The 20,943-nt window shown below is 39.4% G+C and overlaps 1 protein-coding gene across 6 annotated transcripts in view; it reads left to right on the top strand.

The window, feature by feature from the left end:
* Rmdn2 (regulator of microtubule dynamics 2) overlaps window positions 1–20,943 on the top strand; it is a 64,321-nt gene that overhangs the window by 36,714 nt on the left and 6,664 nt on the right. For 4 of the 6 annotated variants that reach the window (XM_028765095.1, XM_028765096.1, XM_028765097.1 and 1 more), the window contains 6 exons: window positions 4,770–4,830; window positions 13,220–13,295; window positions 14,411–14,488; window positions 17,041–17,139; window positions 18,830–18,883; window positions 18,973–19,053. In XM_028765095.1, the coding sequence (XP_028620928.1) occupies window positions 4,770–4,830; window positions 13,220–13,295; window positions 14,411–14,488; window positions 17,041–17,139; window positions 18,830–18,883; window positions 18,973–19,053 (449 nt within the window). The remainder of the gene's footprint in view (window positions 1–4,769; window positions 4,831–13,219; window positions 13,296–14,410; window positions 14,489–17,040; window positions 17,140–18,829; window positions 18,884–18,972; window positions 19,054–20,943) is intronic. The other 2 variants (XM_028765098.1, XM_028765099.1) reach the window with 1 other exon arrangement.

Here is a 20,943-nt window from a genome sequence, read left to right as displayed (position 1 = left end):
GAAAACAGGGTAGAGACCTAGCAGTGAGACGGGAAAACAGGATCGAGACCTAGCAGTCAGAGTGGCCCAGGAACTGAAGCTCCACCTACCTCTCCTATTCAGCTTCAGGCTGTAGGCATCTTTATTAACCAGTAGTTTTAAGTTAACAAACAGGGTTTGAACAACAAAAGGTAGCATATGTGAGAATTCAGTCATCTTGAGGCAACTAGACCTTGACATACAGAATTTAGCATTACAATACACAGTAACACACCAATCCTCAACAATTCCTCTTTCTGACTAAATAAAAGGCTCTTTCTCTTATAATAATAAACAACATATAGTGGAACAATTATAAAACAATAATGAAAATTATTAGGTTAGAGTTAAATATAAAAGCCAGTTTGTTTATATTTGACAATTTAGATAAAGTAGTCTATCATCTATCCTGCCTTGGTGTATTTAAATCATTTTCTATCCTAATTTGTATTACCATTCTAAAATCATCTTCTTAGACTTAGAACATCTTATTAAATCCTAAACATATTAAGCTTATAGTAAGACTATGACTAAGTAGTCTCCAACCCCATCAGAGACCTGAGAAGGAATAAACATTACCTGAATATGTAGGAAGTTCAGGGACACAGCTTCCAAACAATATAGAAATAACAGACAGCTGACTGCCTGGACAGTCCCCAATAGTCTCTAAAATATTGGAGCATCATCTTCAGCCTTCTGGCCCAGAAAATCTGACAAACCTTTGGTGAAGCAGGAATTATGAAGGACTTTTTTACCCCGTCTTGGAAGATCTTGGAAGTTGAGTGTCCTGTGTCTGTCCTTCCTGGACAGCATTCTGTCTGCAGATGGACTCAGGGCATTTTCTTTGCCCAGTGACTAGCCTGCTGAAATTGAAGCAACTCCTTAGGAGGTTCTTCAATGCTCAGCATCATCTTTGAAGAAAAATAGGGTGCTAATAGGAGCTGTCATGTCTCAATGTCAGAAGGGGCTTAAATCAATAAAAACATCCTTAAATGCCATATTCTGTGAGTCTCTAGGATTTTTGATGATTATCTATCTATTTATAGCATATCTAAACAACATGGCCATGACAACTTACTAGAGGCAAGTAAACAATGCTTATTTACTTATCTATATCTGTTCAACTCAGGATGCGTATTTCCGTGATAATCTAGACTAGTATCTGACATGACCAGTAACTTGCATTTTCAACCATCCCTAACAGTTTTCAATAGCACCTATTAAAAGGACCGGGACTACACCTTGTATTTTTAAATGAATTGCATAGGCATAATATGTATACAGTAGTTGAAGCATACATACCTTATGTTATAAAAAAATTAACCTTAAATTTTGTATCAATATACAAAGACTTATACCAATGAAAACCTTAAATCTGTATCAATATACATATCCATATCAATGTAAACAAAAATAACCTTATTCAAGAGTAGCAACAGCTCTAAGTTGAAGAGTAGATGCAGTAATCTACCCTCTTATTCTATTATTTCTATATGATAATTCTGTATCCTCCCTTTTTCTTCTCAATCCCCATCTTTTTATCTAAGAAAGAAAGAAGGATAGAGAAAAGGAAAGGAAAGCTAGAAATCCCCGAGTCTCAGTTTCCTGTTTTGTTTCTTCCCTGTCCAAGACCGTAACTATTCATAAACATCCTCTTAAATGACAGCATACCTCAAACTCATAAAATGACCAAAAGTATCCACCCCATCTTAAGGAAATGGGATCGTGTCTCCTGAAATTGCTTCTGGCTTACTTGGGGCAAATAAGTCCTTTGAGTGTGCGCAAAGGAAGTTGGGAAAATGGTTACATCAAAAGAAAGCAGCTGGCATCATTTGTTGGCATCACAGTCTCTCGGTGTTAAGAAAGTTCAGGCTTAAGTGAAGTCTTGGCTGGGTCAGTCTGTAAGGTTAAACAAACCGAGGTCATCTGAGGTCAGCAGCCCTCCCTGAAGCTGTTTTGGAAGCAAGTCTCTTGAGGAATGGCATCCGCGCAATCTGAAGCAGGATCAGGTATCCCAGCATCCTTTAGAGTTGATCTTATTAGTTCTGCTTCCTTGGTTGTCATTTTCTGAAAACATAATTTCTTACAAATAATACATAGTTCTGTACCAATGATTGTGAAGTGTGCAAGGTACACAGTTTAGGCAAAAATGGCTTCCTGCTCTCCATCTGAGAGATGAAAGACTATGTCTTTCTTTCTGAACTAGTTGATTATATGACCAAACTGCAATATAAGACTCCATTTATGCTACCTAAAAGGATGGCATGTAATAATAAGCCATGAAAATTCTGTAGCAAGATTTAGCTACAGTCTGTAAACAAGACTTAGTGTTATTCCAGCTTAGCAGAAGTCCTAGCTGAAGTCAGTTTCAGAGTTGTTTCCATAGAGGGTTTAGCATTGTACAGTACTGGCTCATTTGGTCCTTTTGATTTTCTTCTTTCTTTCTGCAGCCAAGATCTTCAGGAGATTCCCCCTCTCTCAAATCTGATTTTTATCAGTTTGGATGGAATCCAAAGCCTTTCCCCCTTTTATGTTAACACAAATACAAAGCCTGTCTCCCAACATAATGTCCCTTTTGTCTGACAGTTAAAGTCATCATGCGTGTAGACAGGTCCAATCTAACAGCCCTGTTTTCATTCAGGCCCACTCCATTTTGTCCATTTGACCTCTCTCAAAGACATGTGCAATGTCACCATTAACACTGAGCGTATAACCATTTTCATGTTGATAATTCAAAACAAAATTGTATGGGGTGCAAATATCCTCCTCCACAATGACATATATGTATTATTTCTTGTTGAGAAAGAGTTTCTCTGTGTAGCCTGCGGTGACTCGGGTTTGTTCTGTAGATCAGACTGGCCTCAAACTCTCAAGGAGCCTATCTGTCACTGTCTTTGTTTCCCAAGTATGAAAATCAAAGGCACAGATTTATTTATTTAGTATCTACGTACCCTTGAAATCATTTGCATCAATTTTTATCTCCTCCATTGTTTGGAGATTACTTTTTATGTGGTTATATCTATCCTTCCATTTTCCTCTTTTAATTTAACAGTTGTCCCTTTGTTCAACTTTATTTAAATTCTTTCATTTTAATGCCCAAGCATACCCTCAAGTGGAGTATGCTTGCTCAGAGGTCTTGGCCTGGGCTATGTATTTCATGCTAGCTGAGCTGCAATCAGTTTTCCCATGGGAGCCCCACTTTCCAAGGAGACTGGCTGGTTATTCAGAGTAGCATGACACCCTACCTCAAAGGGGGTAGCAAGTCCCCAGTCTGTGCCATTTTAAGCTAGACTGTTGTCCAGTGTATCCCATTGGATAAAATGATGGGGTATCATGTTTAGACCTTAACTGGCATTAATCCCATGTCTCTTTACATTTAAAACAATATCACATTGACTCTAGGACATGTATATTTATTTGATTTATTTATCTCCTCTGACAAAAGGAATTTGTATTCTGTATTGCCAAGCTGATAGTTAACGTGCAATGCAATAAATAAGCTTAGAGTATTATTTTTTTTCCTCTCCACTGGTCTTCAGATTCCTTAGTTGGATGCTTTTCTTCTCCTGGAAAGATAGAAGCAAACGGTATCGCCCTAACCCTAACTCTGGGTCCTTCCTTATATTGACTAGCAAAATATATCTTCCATAGGAAGAAGGGGAAATGCTTTTGGCAACAGAAAAAGCATTATCTTTTACATTGAAATAATAAACTTTATGTGGATAAATATACCTACATTCCCTTTTCTCTTTATATAAAATTAAGATTGACATACATTTATCTTTTAAATCACTAAGGACATTTCCACTTATTATTAAGCAAAAACTTACATAGTACACTCAAGGGAAAAAATGTGTTATTTTGGATTTTAGACTGTCCTTTGCAATTGGCTTTATCTTGTCAGTGGGGATTCCCACCCTGACTACATTGTGTAGACCAGGATGGTCTAAAATCTACAGAGATCTGCCTAACTCTGTCTGCTGTGTGCTGGGATTTAAGACATACACCACCAATGCCCTGCTCAAATATTTCACCTCAATTTCAAATCACTGTAACTCTTTAATTCAGAAAACAAGTTTGAACATTCTGAATTTACTTAAAATCTTTAAAAATCTCCTATGTTTTAGTAATGTCAGACAATAAAAGTATCCTTGCTGATAAACTGAGGGTAATAATTTAAGGGCTCCATTTATTTCCTGAACCCACTCTTGTTGTACATGAGCAGGCCCAGCTCCATGGCCCTTCCCCTACCCCCTCACACACTCTGTACTCTCTTGACATTGCCCTAATCAGTCAAGGTCCTTGCTTATGGACTTGCTGTTCACTGTAGACTGTGGGCCCTGAAGTCATGAACCATCTCTAATTTGATGTCTTACCCCCACTGCTCACACAGTACAGCAGCTAATAAGCATTCAGCAAATGATGTTTGAACTGATTACGAGTAAATAATGTGTTTGCTTTTAAGTAATGAGTAAGAAACTTTCCTTGTCCTTCCATAAGTCAGTAAATCCAGTGGGTCTCAAAGCTGAGCAGATGTCACCATCCTTGGAAGCTGATAAAACATAGATGATCAGGAAAGATCCCCAGAGTAAGCAACTGACCCCAGGGCCAAATGTCCCCCTCTGACAAGTACAAAGGAGACAAATACTATCCACCTCAAGACCCTATTTAAGAGCCACTGACTTGACTGGTGACTCCACTTCCTACCCACTCCTATAACGACACTAAACTTCAGTCTCTTTGTCTTTCAGGAAAAACTTTAGGAGAGAGAGCTATTACCAGAGCGCCCATGAATGGACACTGCCACCTGTGGTAAGCATGCAGGGTCCCTGCAGACCTAACTTCCCAGTACACAGGCCTCTCTCTACACTGCAGGGAGTTTTAAAGAACATAGTCACTGCACTGAACTGGCCAGCCACACTCGCTCCCAAAAACTATAGTGAATAGTGCTGCAACTGTTATGGATATGTTTGTTCTCACATATTTCTCATTGATTATGTTCTAAATGTGAGTTGTTGTGGTAATTATTTAAAACTGGCCTCTGGTTCATCCAACTATCTAAGCTGCAGTGGCTCTGCCTAGCCCAGCCGCCATGTTTCTTGGCCTGAGGCCACATGAACCAGCCCACCAGAAACACCAGCTCTGCCACCCACTAGATGCCAGCATGAGAGATGGCTCTGCCAATCTTCCACACTGTCTCTGCAAGGCAGGGCATTGCCCAGACTATTCCGCCATCCATGCGGGCCCAGTAAGAGAATGAGACTCTAATTCTTACAGATTAATCAAAGGCTTTATATGTTTGATAATGATTAATAACAAGATGCCCATACAAAGAGAGTAGTATCCCAATTAGCTAACCTAATTATAAGTTTATAAGTTGTTCCCCACGAGTGCTCTCCATACCTGTGTGGTTCTTCATCCTCCTACATTTCTGCCCTCTCTAGCTCCTCCTCTTCCTTTTTTCTCTTCCTCTCCCAACTCCTCCTCTTCCTCTCCTTACTCCTCTCACCTTAGTTCCTCCTACAGTGAGTAGTTTCTGGGACTCTAACAAGTCTCATGCCTTTGAGGACAAATTAAATCTAATTAAATATACCAGTTTTTAAAATATATATACTAAAGTTATAACATGTTTCTGAGCAAAATGTGGGGTGAATGCTCCAAAAATTGGAAGCATGGGGGTCATTTTCTTTAAACTGCTAAGTCACAAGAAACAAATTCCACAGGTCAAGGGAAGTCTGGTCTGTGAATTAGGAAGCACAAAGCCCTGTAGGATGAGGAATTTTGGAGCAAAAGAGGAAAACCATTTCATGGTTCGGTCTGTTTGCTTTTTTTATTTTTTTTTTAAGGAAAGTGTCCCTCTTCTACACTGAAAAAAAAAAGAAAAGAAAAATAAAAGAGGCATATTGTTTTAAATTATCCTTCCTTTTATTTGTTGTACAGTTTTACATTTTTAGATCCTTAGTTGTTGCTGTCACCACTGACTTTGTCTCTGTCACCAGCTAAATGAATATACAGTTACCCTAGATACAGAGGAAAATTAACTTGTGGTCATTTCTTGAATGTCGGTGTCTTGTTGGGGTTTTACTGCTGTGAACAGACACCATGACCAAGGCTACTCTTGTAAGGACAACATTTAATTGGGGCTGGCTTATAGTTTCAGAGGTTCAGTCCATTATCATCAAGGTGGGAGCATGGCAGCACCCAGACAGGCATGATGCAGGAGGAGCTGAGAGGTCTACATCTTCATCTGATGGCTTCTAGCAGAAGGCAGCTAGGATGAGGGTTTTATAGCCCACACCCACAGTGACACACCTACTCCAACAAGGCCACACCTACTCCAACAGGGCCACACCTAATAGTGCCCACTCCCTGGGCCAAGCATAACCAAACCATCATAGTAGCTTGCCATAAATTTACCCTCTCTGGGGTTATTTTGTTTTTTTTAGGGACATCCCTAGGCAAAATCTATCTAAAACAGCTATCTTCATTCTTCCCAAGATCCCGAACAGCAGCAGGGCTGTCTGTTTATTCTGTCATCAGCAGAGGGCGCTCCATCACAAGGACTTGCTTTAACTTTCTGAACAAAAATCCAGTAGTTTTTGTGTACTCTATCTCTAAGGAAGACATGCTAAACTGTGAAATGAACTTTAGGAGCTGGAACATGAGACTCAGCCCTCAGCACACCATCCATTAGTGGAAAACGCGACTTTCAGAGTGGGAAGCCGGCTCTTACATTGCTGCTGAGTTAAGGCCTGAGGAAAGGGGCAACTGAGAAGTGAACCTGCTGGTACAGACTTAAAAGATCCCTGTAATATATAGAAGGCTTGGATTTTATATGTCTACTCAGTTTGCCTAGATCATCTTGTATACTTTAAAATTGATGTGTGTGTTAAAGGACTTCTGTTTCTTCACTTTGAGGAGTAATTGAAATGAGTTTGTACTGAGAAAGCTATCCTCTCATCATCTCCTTTGAAACTGGGTGCCTGGGACCTGGTCAGCCAGACCAGGGTGCAAAAAGAGTACTCGTGTTTTCCCCTTAACTCTGACTTCCTCTACTCCTTCCTCCTCCTCTTCACCGTTCTCTGCTCTCCCTTCAGTCCTGCAGTCCTCTGGACCCATGAGGAATCACATTAGAAATATACACTGGTTTCAGTGAGGACCTTTATCAATGTGAGTTCTCAAATTTCATAGAGAAACAATATGGAATCTTCTCTGAGGGCTCTGTAAGTACCTGAGCCCCAGCTTGCTAAGGTAGCAGGGCTGACTTCTCCACTCACTGTGTTGCCTACTCTGCCTTCCTTTAACCTCCTCCACCCTCTCTGTCTGTTTTTGTTGTAAATCTAATACCTTGATTATGAAAACAGGACTTAACTCCCAGGTTAAGTTTTACCATCACAAAGTAATGATCCAATTGTTTTACATGATTTTTTTAAATTCACTGTCAATTTTTTAAAATGTTAAGATCAATTCAATTTATGAGAATTTAGTAAATTTTAATGTCAGTTTAACATTCACTCTTAAAATGTATTCTATCTACTCAATAGATAGGCCTTGATTCAATCAAATATTGAAACTTAAGGTGTCTATGAAAGAGAATCTTAAGCTTTGACCTGTGGAATGACAGGTGGAATTTAGATAAACTGATCTCATAGCTAGCCCTGTTGTTTGTAATTTTAAAATGTGTGCTTGTTCCTTGCCCAGTGCCAGCAAAGGCCATCTCACCTGGCTTCACCAAACTTACTGAAGGCTAAATCCTCTAATGACCGCCCTGCAGCTGTGTCCTTTCTCCTGTCCACATGAGTTACCACAGATGGAAAACACCAAACAGCCTTAATATTTTCAAATCAGCCAGATAACACAATTGCTGGGGGAGGAATTTCTTACTCCATCCTTCTTAGCCTCCACAGTTGCCTGAGGAGGCTACAAACTATTGGTCCCCAAGAGTTACATACATGTCTGCTACTTCCTCTCTGCTCCACAGCCTCATCTGAATATCTCTCCCTCTCTCTCTCCTCCTCTTCCTCCTGGGACCTGGAAATCCCACCTTATCCTTTGCCCAGCAATTGGCTTCTTTATTGACCAGTTAAAATGGGGAGAAGGTTCCCATGGAATCACCAGAATATGTAATTCACTCCTTGTTGGGGCAGCCCCTCTTGAGGAAGCAGAATTAGCATCAAAATACAAACAGCACCAGGGCAGTCTACAACATAGCCATCAAAATGTTGAGGGAAAATCTTATTCTTCTGGGAGTCTTTCAGGGTAAATTAAGGCATTAATAAAACTTTTCTCATTCAGTCAACATGAATGGCAAACTGTGATGTAAAGGCTAAATCCACCCATCTATTTTGCAAAACAAATATTTATAGGATATTTGGGAATATTGGATAGCTGGGCTTATAGGTCAACTGTAACTTTAAGGCTACAGAGCATTCTATAAGATTCTGTTGCCTTTACCATATCAACCTAAAGTGCTCTGGGATCAAGATAACAAAATATATTTATATAGTATATTGCCCAAATAGATTTGTCTGTAGGTATAAATATATCTTCCATATAAGTTGTGCTCTATTGTGCTCTACTGTTTATGAGTTATAGCTACACACCTTATAGCATATGAGTCACACAGCAATCTGTTTCTGTTGTCTAAATACAAAAGCAGTGCCCCATGTGTGTGTGTGGTGGGGGGCAGGTGCACGTGCACGTGCACGTGTGTGCACACATGTGCCTGTGTGTGTAAGCAGAGCCACACAATGAGTAGGAAAGAAGAAACTAGAAGTTAGATGTTGTATTCTGATGTTTTCAGCCATCCTTCTATTCCAAGAGGCTGTGTCTGACCCCTACTGTGTACACAGCGTTAGTGCTAAATCACATAGAGGCAAGAGATGAGTGGGGACAGTTAGGAGTCATTGAATTATATGACTGACCCTTATTAAGAGTATATTCAATATCAATGCAAATGCATATATATGTATGTACACACACACATGATTGTGTGTTTATAAGTGATTATGTGATTATAAGTCTTGTGAAAGCATCAATACTTCAAATAACCTCTAGGTGGAGGTAATTCACCATAGAGTAAAGTAACTTCTTCAGGATTCCCATCAGACTTGAGTTTGAGAAATAAAGTATTAAATTACATTTTAAAATGAGCACTATAAAAATAACATACACATGACTGGAACTGACTATAGGAAAGGAAGTGATGAGCCTTTGGGAGAAAATGAACACGTGACCTTGGAGTTTATGACACAGAGGAAAGCAAATAATTTTACACTCAAGACAGATTTCAGAACAGATTATACATATCCTAAGTCTCTAGGGACAAGTTATTTGAAAGGGAAAGAGCACTTTCTATAATGTTTATAATTCATGGAATTTCTTTGTCTTTTTCTTTTCAGTCACAGTAACTTAGAAAGAATGTATTATAAGGGCAATTAAAAACTGCAATGCTTACAACCAAAATAGAGGTAGTTATTCAGAATTTTAAAAGGATTGAAAACACCCCATAGTCTAAAAGACTTTGGAGGGAATGATACAGCAGAATTTTAGCATTTCAAAAATATGTATGAATAAACAGTCAACATAGGCCTTTGTGTGTTAAAGACATGGGATGAATAATAATAGGAAATACTTGGATCCACGGGGAAATTCTATCACGTATTTAAGGAAAGAACACACAACATTTCTGCAAGCTCTTCCAGAGCTCCTCTATGTGTCCTGCACTATAGTATATCTAAGACAAGATGAAAATGTTACAAGAAGCCTTCTGGCCAGCACCTCTCATAACCATAGGTATAGAACTCATTTTAAAATGCAGTAGCAAGCTGAATCTCAGCAGTGTAGGAGCAGCACACATAGTAGCCTTGTGGGTTCCCTCCTGGGCTTTTGAGAAGCTGGTTTGACATATAAGAATCAGTTAGTACATTAACAAACGGAAGAGGGAGAAAAATCCTACGCTGACATCAATCGATGCAGAGAACACAGCGGACAGACAACTGTTCTTCATGGACAGTAAAACAAACAACCTGTCAAAAACTAGAAGAGGGGGAACTTCCTTGGCTTAGCAGAAAACAAACTCCAGAGCAGCTATGGTCAGCATCATTGCTAATGTGAGAGATATACTTGCCTGCTGCATAAGCCTGGGAGGTGAGGTAAGGTGGGGTAAGGGTGTGCCTCACACCATGGCCCTTCTGGTTCTCAGAGTTCTGGCACAGAAGGATGTGAGAGAGATAGACCAATAAGGAAGAGCTTGACTCTGTTTGCTGAAGATGTGACAGCCTTTACACCCCTAGAATTTAGTCATCAGCACAGGGTTACAGGATACCAAATTAATGTATAAAACCCAGTCACTTTTATATATGCCAGAAATATGCAATTGAAATTTAAAATTAAAATATATTGCCATTTGCATTAACTTGCTCCCCAAACTCAAATATTTAGGTTTTAGAATATGTACAAGATCTCTATGAGACAAACTGCAAAACTCTGAGAGTGATGAGGAGAAATACCTAAATGGAGAGCTCATTTGGCTGTTAGGTGCGTAGCCCAAGAACTGTCAAAATGTCAGCTTTCCTAGTGTGTTCCAGAGATCCAATACACCACCAGCAAAAATCCTATTTTGTGATATCATGAACACATTTTATATGGAGAAACAAAACTCCCAAGTCAGAGTCGGAGGAGGGACAAAACTGAGGAGAAACATTTGGTGACGTAAAGGCTCTGAGCACTAACCCAGGGGCAGCAGTGACCCTGAGACCTGCAGGCCACACACACAGATTTCATGGAAGCTGATTTGATTGTTCCTTCTGCCTCTACTGTAGTGGGTTCATTAGCCATAAAGAGAACAGTCACAGCTGAAAGGGGAGTTTCACTGATGGTGCGTGAGTGGTTGACTTCCGTCTCTTGTCTCTTCTCCCATGTAACAGTAATGGTGTCACTGTTCCAAATTAAGAAATTGTCGATTAAGATAGCATCCAAAACCCTCAAGTTCAGTTTTTATAACCATATAAGACTATCACACTCTTAAAATAGTTAAATGTATGTATTTTGCCTCAGGCAGCAGCATTCTGATATCCTCTAGTGACTTGCACAGACAGAAACAGGTGTGAAAAACAATGTATCCTCAACTTTTTTATTTTTATTGGATGTTTTATTTACATTTCAGATGCTCTTCCCTTACCCCATTACCCCCCTTCCCGCCCAGGTATCCCCTATCCCATCCCCCCTCCTCCTGCTTCTCTGAAGATGGGCCCCCACCTACCCCCCCCACTCCCACCTTCCCACTCTCGAATTCCCCCACACACGGCATCCAGCCTTCATGGGACCAAGGATCTCCTCTCCCACCTGTACCTGACAGGACCATCCTCCCTTGCATATATAGCTGGAACCATGGGTCCCTCCCTAAGTGCTCCTAGGCTGGTGGTTTAGACCCTGGGGACTCTGGTTGGTTGGTATTGTTGCTCTCTTCATGGGGTTGCAAACCCTTTCAGCTCCTTCAGTCTTCACTCTAACTCCTCCATTGGGAACCCCATAATCAGTTCAATGATTAGCTGTGAGTATCTGTCTCTGAATATGTCAGGCTTTGCCAGACCTCTAAGGAGACAGCTATGTCAGGCTCCTGTCAGCATGCACTTCCTGATATCCATCCACATCAGTGTCTACCTTTGGTGACTGCACATTGAATGGATACCCAGGTGGAATGGTCTGCAGACGCCCCCTCCTTCAGTTTCTGTCCAACACTTTATCTCCATATTTGCTCCCCTGAGTATTTTGTTGCTCCTTCTAAGAAGGACCGAAGCACCCCCACTTGGTCTTCATTCTTCATGAGCTTTATCTGGTCTGTGAGTTGAATCTTGGGCATTTCAAGGTTCTGGGCTAAAATCCAATAATCAGTGAGTGAATACCATGTGTGATTGGGTTACCTCACTCAGGATGATATTTTCTAGTTCCATCCATTTACCTAAGAATTTCTCAAATTCATTGTTTTTAATAGCTGAGTAATACTCCATTGTGTAAATGTACCACATTTTTGTATCCATTTCTCTGTTGAAGGACATCTGGGTTCTTTCCAGCTTATGGCTGTTATAAATAAAGCTGCTATGAACATAGTTGACCATATGTCCTTGTTATATGTTAGAATATCTTCTGGGTATATGCCTAGGAGTGGTATAGCTGGATCCTCAGGTAATGCTATGTCCAATTTTCTGAGGAACCGCCAGACTGATTTCTAAAGTGGTTACACCATCTTTCAGTCCCACCAACAATGGAGGAGTGTTGCTCATTTTCCACATCCTCGCCAGCATCTACTATCGCCTGAGTTTTTGATCTTAGCCATTCTGTCTGGTGTGAGGTGGAATCTCAGGGTTGTTTTGATTTGTATTTCCCTGATGACTAAGGATGCTGAACATTTCTTTAGGTGCTTCTCAGCCATTCGAGTTTCCTCAGTTGAGAATTCTTTGTTTAGCTCTATACCCCATTTTTTTAATAGGGTTATTTGGTTGACTAGAGACTAATTTTATCCTCAACTTTTAAATAAGCCAGTTGCTGAAGAAACACTGTGTCTAATCTATAATCAAATAACCATTTCTGTAAATGCTGGGTTCCCAGTCCGGGTAGGGAGATAAGAATAGCCATAGAATGAATGCACTCTTGTACTAATGCATTGTTTCCAGGAAGAATTGAGAGAAATGGAGAATTTTTCTCCAAACATGTTGTAAGATTATCCTCAGTTTTATTTGATTTTAATCATGATATAGATTTTTTTCAATGACATTTCAGGAGGTCAGGAGATTTTTTTTAAGTGGCCCTGGTCTTTGACTACTGGTTTTAATATGCTTTAAATTTTATAAATCTGTTAACACTTTGTTATCTAATTTAGTACAGGATTTGGCTTTTTCTGAGAACCCAGCACCTTATAATGGCATCTGGCATTAGCTAAGACCTCCTACCTGCCAGGCATTGTTCAAATCACATCACATTCTGTGGCTTGTTTTCTCTCACCATGTGTAGGACATAGACAACATTCCTATGCTCAGTTAATACCTGAAGAAGCCAGATTTACATTAATGTCAAATATCTACTGGTAGGGCCCTTGCATCTCTATTATTGTTTCCATAAAACATTAATTAATGTTTTTTAAGTGTTATGTGATAGTAGCACTTGATGAAAAGTTGACAGCCACTGTTTTTTCCCCTTCCAGGTATGCAGTTTTGTGTGGTTATGTATCTGAGTTTGAAGGCTTGCAAAACAAAATTAACTGCGGACATCTATTCAAGGTACAGCTTCATTTCACTAACTGCTATGAGATTACCCGGCATGTTGACCACTAGGGGTTTATTTTGATGTTTGAACAACAGAAAATGAAATACACAATACTGTAACAAAAAGAATCAAACTATTTGGGTGGGTAAATATTATCCATGATGGCACAAGATAGTACCCAGATAGATGAGTGTTAGCCTTTTTCCCACCAAAGATGGAAGACAGCCCTTTGGTCATGAGCTCACTAACAAAATAAGACTGAAAAGAGTAATCAGCTACTCACAGTGCTGTCCAAACTTTCCAGTGCTCCGACCCTTTAATGAAGCAGTTCCTCATGTAGTGTGACCCCAGCCATAAAATCCTTTTGTCGCTACTTCATAATTGTCATTTTGCTGCTGTTTACTGTAATGTAAATATCTGAGATGCAGGATATCAACTATGCAGCCTCTGTTGGGGTCATGACCCACAGGTTGAGAATCACTGCCTGCCTTTGGGGTTGGAAATAAAAAACAAAGGGTCTAACCTAAAACTTAAAGTTACCACAGAGGATGAACAAAATAGACAACTTGCCTACATAACCATGTACTATTGCTGTTGATTTTAGTAACCCATTAACTAATCTGTCTGACACAGTAATGGTGGTGGAAGAAAACGGCTCTTCCCTGGATTCCAGCTTCCGATCCTCATTCTGACAGTGCTGGAGGGGGATTGGGATGGTGTGGATCCATGGCCTCTCCAGAGGGTTGGGATGGTGTGGATCCATGGCCTCTCCAGAGTGGCTGTTTTCCTTACGTTAAACCCTGCTTCATGCCATCTGGTATAGAAACTTGCTTCTGGGTCACCATGTCTTCATTGGGCAAGTCTTGGACCAAGAGGCTTTTGACGTGGATGTATGCTAGTTTCACCGAGGTACTGAGCACACTTAAGCATAGCTTCCTCAAGGCCCAGTCGCAGCTTCAGTACCTCGGGCAGGGATTTGGTAAATTCTTGCTGAGATTTAATTGAAGTCACAGTAAGGAATGGGGAAGTGGCTGAGACACTGTCAGATAACTGAGTTCCCTGGGCTTGGTTAAGGCTCCATTCAGCCGTATCTGAGACTAGATGACGTTTCTGTGAAATTTTTTTTCAGAAGCATCTAGATATAGCCATCCAGCTTTTGCCTGAAGATCCTCTTTTGTATTACCTCAAGGGAAGATATTGTTATACTGTAAGTTACTGTCTTTGCTTAGAACTCTTACTTGAATACCATGGGGACACTAGATACATTTTCAACAGCCTACTCACTCTTTCATGACTTTACCTATTGCACACTAGAGTGAGCATTGTAAAGTTCATTTTTAGTGTATGGTATATAATTTTGAAATTGAATATTAATTTTAAATTATAATATTTTATCATTTATAAGCTTACATTTTGTATATTTTGTGTGTGTGTGTGTGTGTGTGTGTGTGTGTGTACTCACAATTCTCTCCATGGGATTGTAGAAATCATACTTTGGGCTCTCAGGTTGAGGTCATCTGTCACACATGTTTTGTGTCCAAGTGTTCCAACCATGGTTCTTTGGAAAGATCTATTTTTATTACCAGCATTATTGAGCGTAAATTATATATTAAGTTACTGGCCTGAAAACGACTTTGGTTTCAACTGTAAAATACCTTCCCCCCCCTTTTTTTTTTCTTTTTAAAATTTCAGTCTGTACTGCTAGGGATCAAACTCAGAACCACTTCCCACATTCTAGGCAAGTGCTTCACCACTGATCTGCATTCTCCAAAAATATCTTCCGACATGATACCGGGCAGGGTTTCTGCAAGGCACTTAACTTGATGGGGTATGAGACATTGAATAACTCAAATATGGGCAGTTGGTCAGCCTAAGGCCTAGTGTCCTAAATAATACATTACTTTACAGAAGAGTTACAGAATGAAAACTATGTCTAAAGAAGTGCATGAAAATGGTGCAGTCCTGCTAGCTACAACTTGTAAGTAAGGTTATCAGAGCAATCAAAAGCAGGAACCTTCTCATTAAGGCCACAGGACTAGAGAGAAGGAAGAGGCGCTCTTTATTGGAGACCCGCTATATGCCACGTGTGCATTTCATAAGTTATATTTCTTAAATATAAATATGATTTAATTTGAATTATATAAATATAAGTGCATTTAATCTATTTTAAAGTACAATTATTTCTAGAGCTACAGAGTGTAGTCATGCAAAAATAAAAGCTTAATTAACCATGAAAGAATTTGTAATTTTATATGCTCCTAATACCAGCCTTAAAACTATAAAATAAAAACTGACCAAAATATGCAAATATGTATATATTTACAAATTGAAAAAAATCCTGGTAGACTTCAGATGTTTCTTTATGGAGTGTGGTTAGCAGTGTGTACATAGTGTGTGTGTGCATGGGCTTATGGGGCCAGCAATTGACATCAGATGTCTTCCTCAGTAACTCACCACCTTTTGAGACAGGATCTCTCTCTGAATCTGAAGCTCACCAATTCTACTAGCCTAGCTGGGTAGCAATGTTCAGGAATGTCTTGTCCATCCAAACCCTCACCCCAGTGCTGAGCTCACAGTCAAGGGTCCCAGCCTTACCTTTTACTTGAGTGCTGGCCATGGGGCACAGGTTCTTACGTTTGCACAGCAAACCATCTTCCCAGCCCCTAACCTGCTTTTTTTGATAATTAAATGATCAAGAATACAAAAAATATTCATATGTAAAGCATATTAAATTCCACATTTAATAATATATTTGAATGACTGAACTTCAATTATGCCGTCAACCAGATCAAAACAATGTTAAGTGAAAAAAATCACAAAAGGAAATAAATGGTGCAATACACTTTTGCAAAGCTTTTAAAAAGCAAACTCAAGCAAATCAATAAGTAGAATTGTGGAGAAATGTAAAGTTTTGTCAGCAGCAAGGATTGAGCCCGTGGTCTTCTGCATACCCAGCAAGGCCCACAGGTTCTTTTTCATTTGTATTCTTTTATTTTTTGCTTTTGGGTTTTTTGGATTTTGTTTTATTGTTTTTCTTTTCTTTCTTTTTTTTTTTTACTAGAAAATGACTACCTAAAAATTTAAAAGTGCATTGAGAAGACGCTTGATTTCACTGAGAGGGAATGACCTTTGAGTAGCATTTCTGAAATATGATACACGCCTAATATTTATATTTGTGGAAAATAAAAAAATTAAAGCAAATGGCAAGATTAAATTGAATTTGATTACTATTTTTATTATCTGAGCAATTCATGCAGGCTTATTCTGTTCCATCCACGCCATCCCTTCCTGTCCACTTTCTCTTCTGTCCTTCCTCCCACTCTTCCTCCCAACTTCAAATGTTTTTCTTTACTGAATCCCCTTAGTACTACCTGTGTGTCCATGGGTGTAGGACTGTCTCCAGAGAGCCTCTCAGGGGCCTGAGCAGTGAATAAGTCTTCTCAGCCCTCTGAACTTGCTCTAGACTAAGAATCATGTTATGTACCCATATCTAAGAAAACACTGACACCATAGGATAGCATGCAGTAGGCAGGAGTAGCAGAGGTGGGCTGGTCACTACATTCCGTGATATACTACTTATGAGTTTGTTTATCAACATCTGTTGTATGTATATGCACATATATATATATATACATATATATATATGTGTATATATATATATATATATATATATATATACACATATATATATACCTACACATATAACTAACTGGAGAGACAGCATCCATTTCTAAGAGTGATATTCCTTTGTATGTGTAGGTCTCAAGACTCAGCTGGATTGAGAAAAAAATGGCTGCTACTCTGTTTGGGGAAATACCATCTTCAACGGTTCATGAAGCTTTGTGCAACTTCCTTAAGGTGTGTTTGTCTGTCATGTGAAATTGCTTTGCTGATACAACTTTAAACAATTAAATGCAGTATTGCATATATCTAAGCATGGAGTATATACGCCCACTAAATTAACTTTCTATTCACCTAGTCTCTGCCTTACCCTGAAACCAGTTAAACAATGCGTCCTGTCAGCGCCCAAACTTGACACATATTGGATTTCCAGTTCCCAGTTTAGAAATGCCCAGCTGGTGAAGTCTATACACATGTTCCAGTTGTTTTGTTGTTTGAAGGAGGGGATGAGGGAGAAGAACACATGAGTGGACATTATCCAGATGAGGTTTTCTCAGAGCTAAGACAAGTACTGAACATGGAGGCGGGGGCAGTTGAACGATTAGTTTGCGTCATTCTTGGAATAGCTCAAGATTCTTACCAAATGAGGAATATTGAGATGGACGTGGTTAGAGAGGAGGAACACGTGGTCAGCCAGAGCCTATTAGCAATGTAGGTGGCTCCCCTGGCCCTCTTACCTGACAGGCTCAGTCACACATCCAGACCTCTAGCCAAGGCTGAAATAACAACGTCCTCTGATCTAATCCTCTGTCTGTACTCTCTTCTATGCCAAGGCCATACACTGTTCACTTGTCAGTATTAGACTCTCTGACAGACACAGTCACACACATACACAAGTGTGTTCTTTGACAGTTAAAGTTGAGAACAAATTTAAAGGTTTAATGGAAAAGTACTTAATTTAATGAGAGTATATCCATACTTTGAAATACAGCTTTTAGGAACAATACAGTAGATCTAAAGATGCTAACATGAAGATTTTTCTGTGGCTCCAGGAAAGGAAAAAATATAGAAAAAAATCTTCATTATAGATGCTATTTAAAAAAAATAATAATTACTTCTGTTTCTATTTTCAATGAGTCATCTAAGAAGTTGACTGATGATCCTGGAGAATGAAATTGAAGCTGAGAATAAAATTAGAAAGGAGAAACTTGCCTTTTGAAATTTTGTAAATAACTGAACTCTCAAGTTTTTTGTTTGTTTAAAGTCTTCCCTTAAGTTCTGTGTTCTTCCAGCATGGGGACTGGAGTCTAGTTGGGAGCTTACATGCCTCACCTGACTTGGGTCCTTAGAAGAGCTTTAGTTAGTAGCCTGTCTGTACAGGAACTCATTTCCCCCAGAGATTAGGAACTGTGGGTGAACAGGTAGAGGTGGGCACACTAATAGTACCTTCTACTTGGACCAGCTCTCTCGTGGACCCTTTATTTCCTTTCAAAGCACTGCATGGGATAGACTTCAGGGGTTATTGAAGTCATGTGACATGCCCATAAGCAACCAAGTCTTAATCTATCTAGTAGAAGATGCTTGCCATGTCCTATCTCATTTTTCTAAACAGACTGAGGAATGTGTAGGCCCTGTCTCAGGAGAGTATGTTGCCTGAGGGCAGGTAGGACAATAGAAAGAAAGGCAATGACTGTGTATGAACTAATCTCTCTGTAGACGCTTCGTGACCACAATGAAAATGTCAGCCCACTGTAATTGCTTTCTCCAAAGGCTGTTTCTGTACAAAGATACTTCAGCCAAGAAGGGTATTCAAACATGAAACAGCCAAGTCTTGGGACAGTTTGTTGAAATGTGTCCTTTTTCATTATGACTAGTGTTCTTGTTATAACATTGCCGTTACCCTCTTGTCTGCTTTCTCTTAATTCAGACTGAAGAATTACAACCTGGTTATTCTGTGTCCAACTATATGTTTACAGCCAAGGTAAGGAAGAGAACTGCATAAAGATCACTCTGAAAACATTGCAGTAAATATGGATTGCTCTTAATATAAATGTTTCTTTTCATTTCTAGTGTTATATTGATCTTGGGGAATCTCAGGAGGCTTGGAAATTCTGTAACTTGGCGTTGCTACTGCCTACTGTCACCAAAGAGGTAAGTCTAGGCAATGAGAAAGTGTGGAGCACTCACAGTACTGAGGTTCAGTGATAAACAACCAGAGTTTTCTTTATCAGTTAACACATGTATTTATTTTATTATTCCAGCTTTATTGGAGTATAATTAACAGATACATACATATATTTTTAATGATTTATTTATTATTTATGAGAACACTGTGCTGTCTTCAGACACTCCAGAAGAGGGCATCTGATTACATTACAGATGATTCTGAGCTACCATGTGGTTGCTGGGAATTGAACTCAGGACCTCTGGAAGAGCAGTCAGTGCTCTTAACCACTGAGCCATCTCTTTTTGACTGCTCAAAGATACACAAATCAAATGTGTATGTACTGTAAGACAATTACCACAGTCAAGCTGATGGATACATGCCTCACCACACACCAGTGTTTTCATTGTTGAAACCCCCAAGGAGTGCTCTCTTTCCTATCCAAGTGTTTGATGGAGAAATACTAACTGTAGTCAACATGCTGGACATTAGCTTTCCAGAACTTATTCATAAATGAAGCTTTTACCCTTTAACCACTTTAAGGTATTGGGAAGATACTGGAAATCATGGCTATTCTCTTCCCCTAAGATGAAATGTTCTTTTATAGCACAACTTTATTACTTAGATTTTGTGTGTCCATTAAAGTTTTAAAAGTTGCTCAATCTCTATAGAATAATTTGTTGCTAGGAGATCACACAAACCTTTAAGGCAGACACAAATCATCAAATATCACTTAAAACACCTTGATGCCTACTGTATAAAACTGCAGGAAGAGACTGGGGAGATGTCTCAGTGGGTAAAGTGCTCAGTGTACAACCAGGAGGATCTGAATTCAGATTCCCTAGCACCACAGACAACATAATGCTCAGTGCTTCATGCCCGGAATCCCAGCAGTGGGTGATGGGAATGAGCATACTCAGGGTTTTCTAGCTAGCCATCTAGCTGGTACTGCAAGTTCCAGGTACAATGAGACACTGCCCCAAAACAAGGTAAAGAGTGATAGAGGAAGACACCCAAAATTAGCCTCTGATGACACACACACAGACACACACAGACACACACACACACCAGACATATGCACACAGATAACATATATACATATGTACACATATAATATACATACACATATATAACAAACATATGCACATACACACATAACACACATACATATAACAAACATATATACATATACACATATAACAAACATATATACATGCACACATATAACACATACACACATATATACATATAACAAACATATACATGTGCACATATAACAAACATATACATGTACACATGTATATACATAGGCACGTATAAAGCATATATGTACACATGTAACAAACAACACCCATGTATGGATACACACATGTACACATATATTCACACATAACAAATATACATGTACACATATAACAAACACATACTTACAAAGGAGAAAGTTAATCAGTCAAGAAAAAAAAACTAAGCAGACACGCAGTTAAAAACACATTGACTATCCAAGGGGTTACCATACTCAATCCCTAGGGCAGAACCAAGCATGACTATCCAGACCATGAAACTAAGAATAATTGCATTACATTTTATTGGGCTTTTGAGACTCTGTTAGTTAAAAAGGCACTGTGTTGTGCCTTGCACTTGTATTTAGTAATTCGGAATTCTAGAAATGCTACAGATCCACGCACTCCTCAGGATTAGCATTTCAGTCTGTGTGCCTGTGAGTCGTTGTCTGTATTCTGAATGAATAGAAATAAGTCAATGTTTCTCTGCTCCAAACATTGTCATCCTCAGTTTTCAAAGGAAAAGAAATGCCATGGGGAAAGCACCATTCTGTGCTGTGCTGTGCTGTGCTGTGCTGTGCTGTGCTGTGCTGTGCT

Source organism: Grammomys surdaster, unplaced genomic scaffold, assembly GCF_004785775.1.
Source record: "Grammomys surdaster isolate TR1022 unplaced genomic scaffold, NIH_TR_1.0 149, whole genome shotgun sequence".
Taxonomy (NCBI): domain Eukaryota; kingdom Metazoa; phylum Chordata; class Mammalia; order Rodentia; family Muridae; genus Grammomys; species Grammomys surdaster.
Note: the sequence above shows the minus strand (reverse complement) of the source record. Positions and strands in the feature narration are given on the sequence as shown.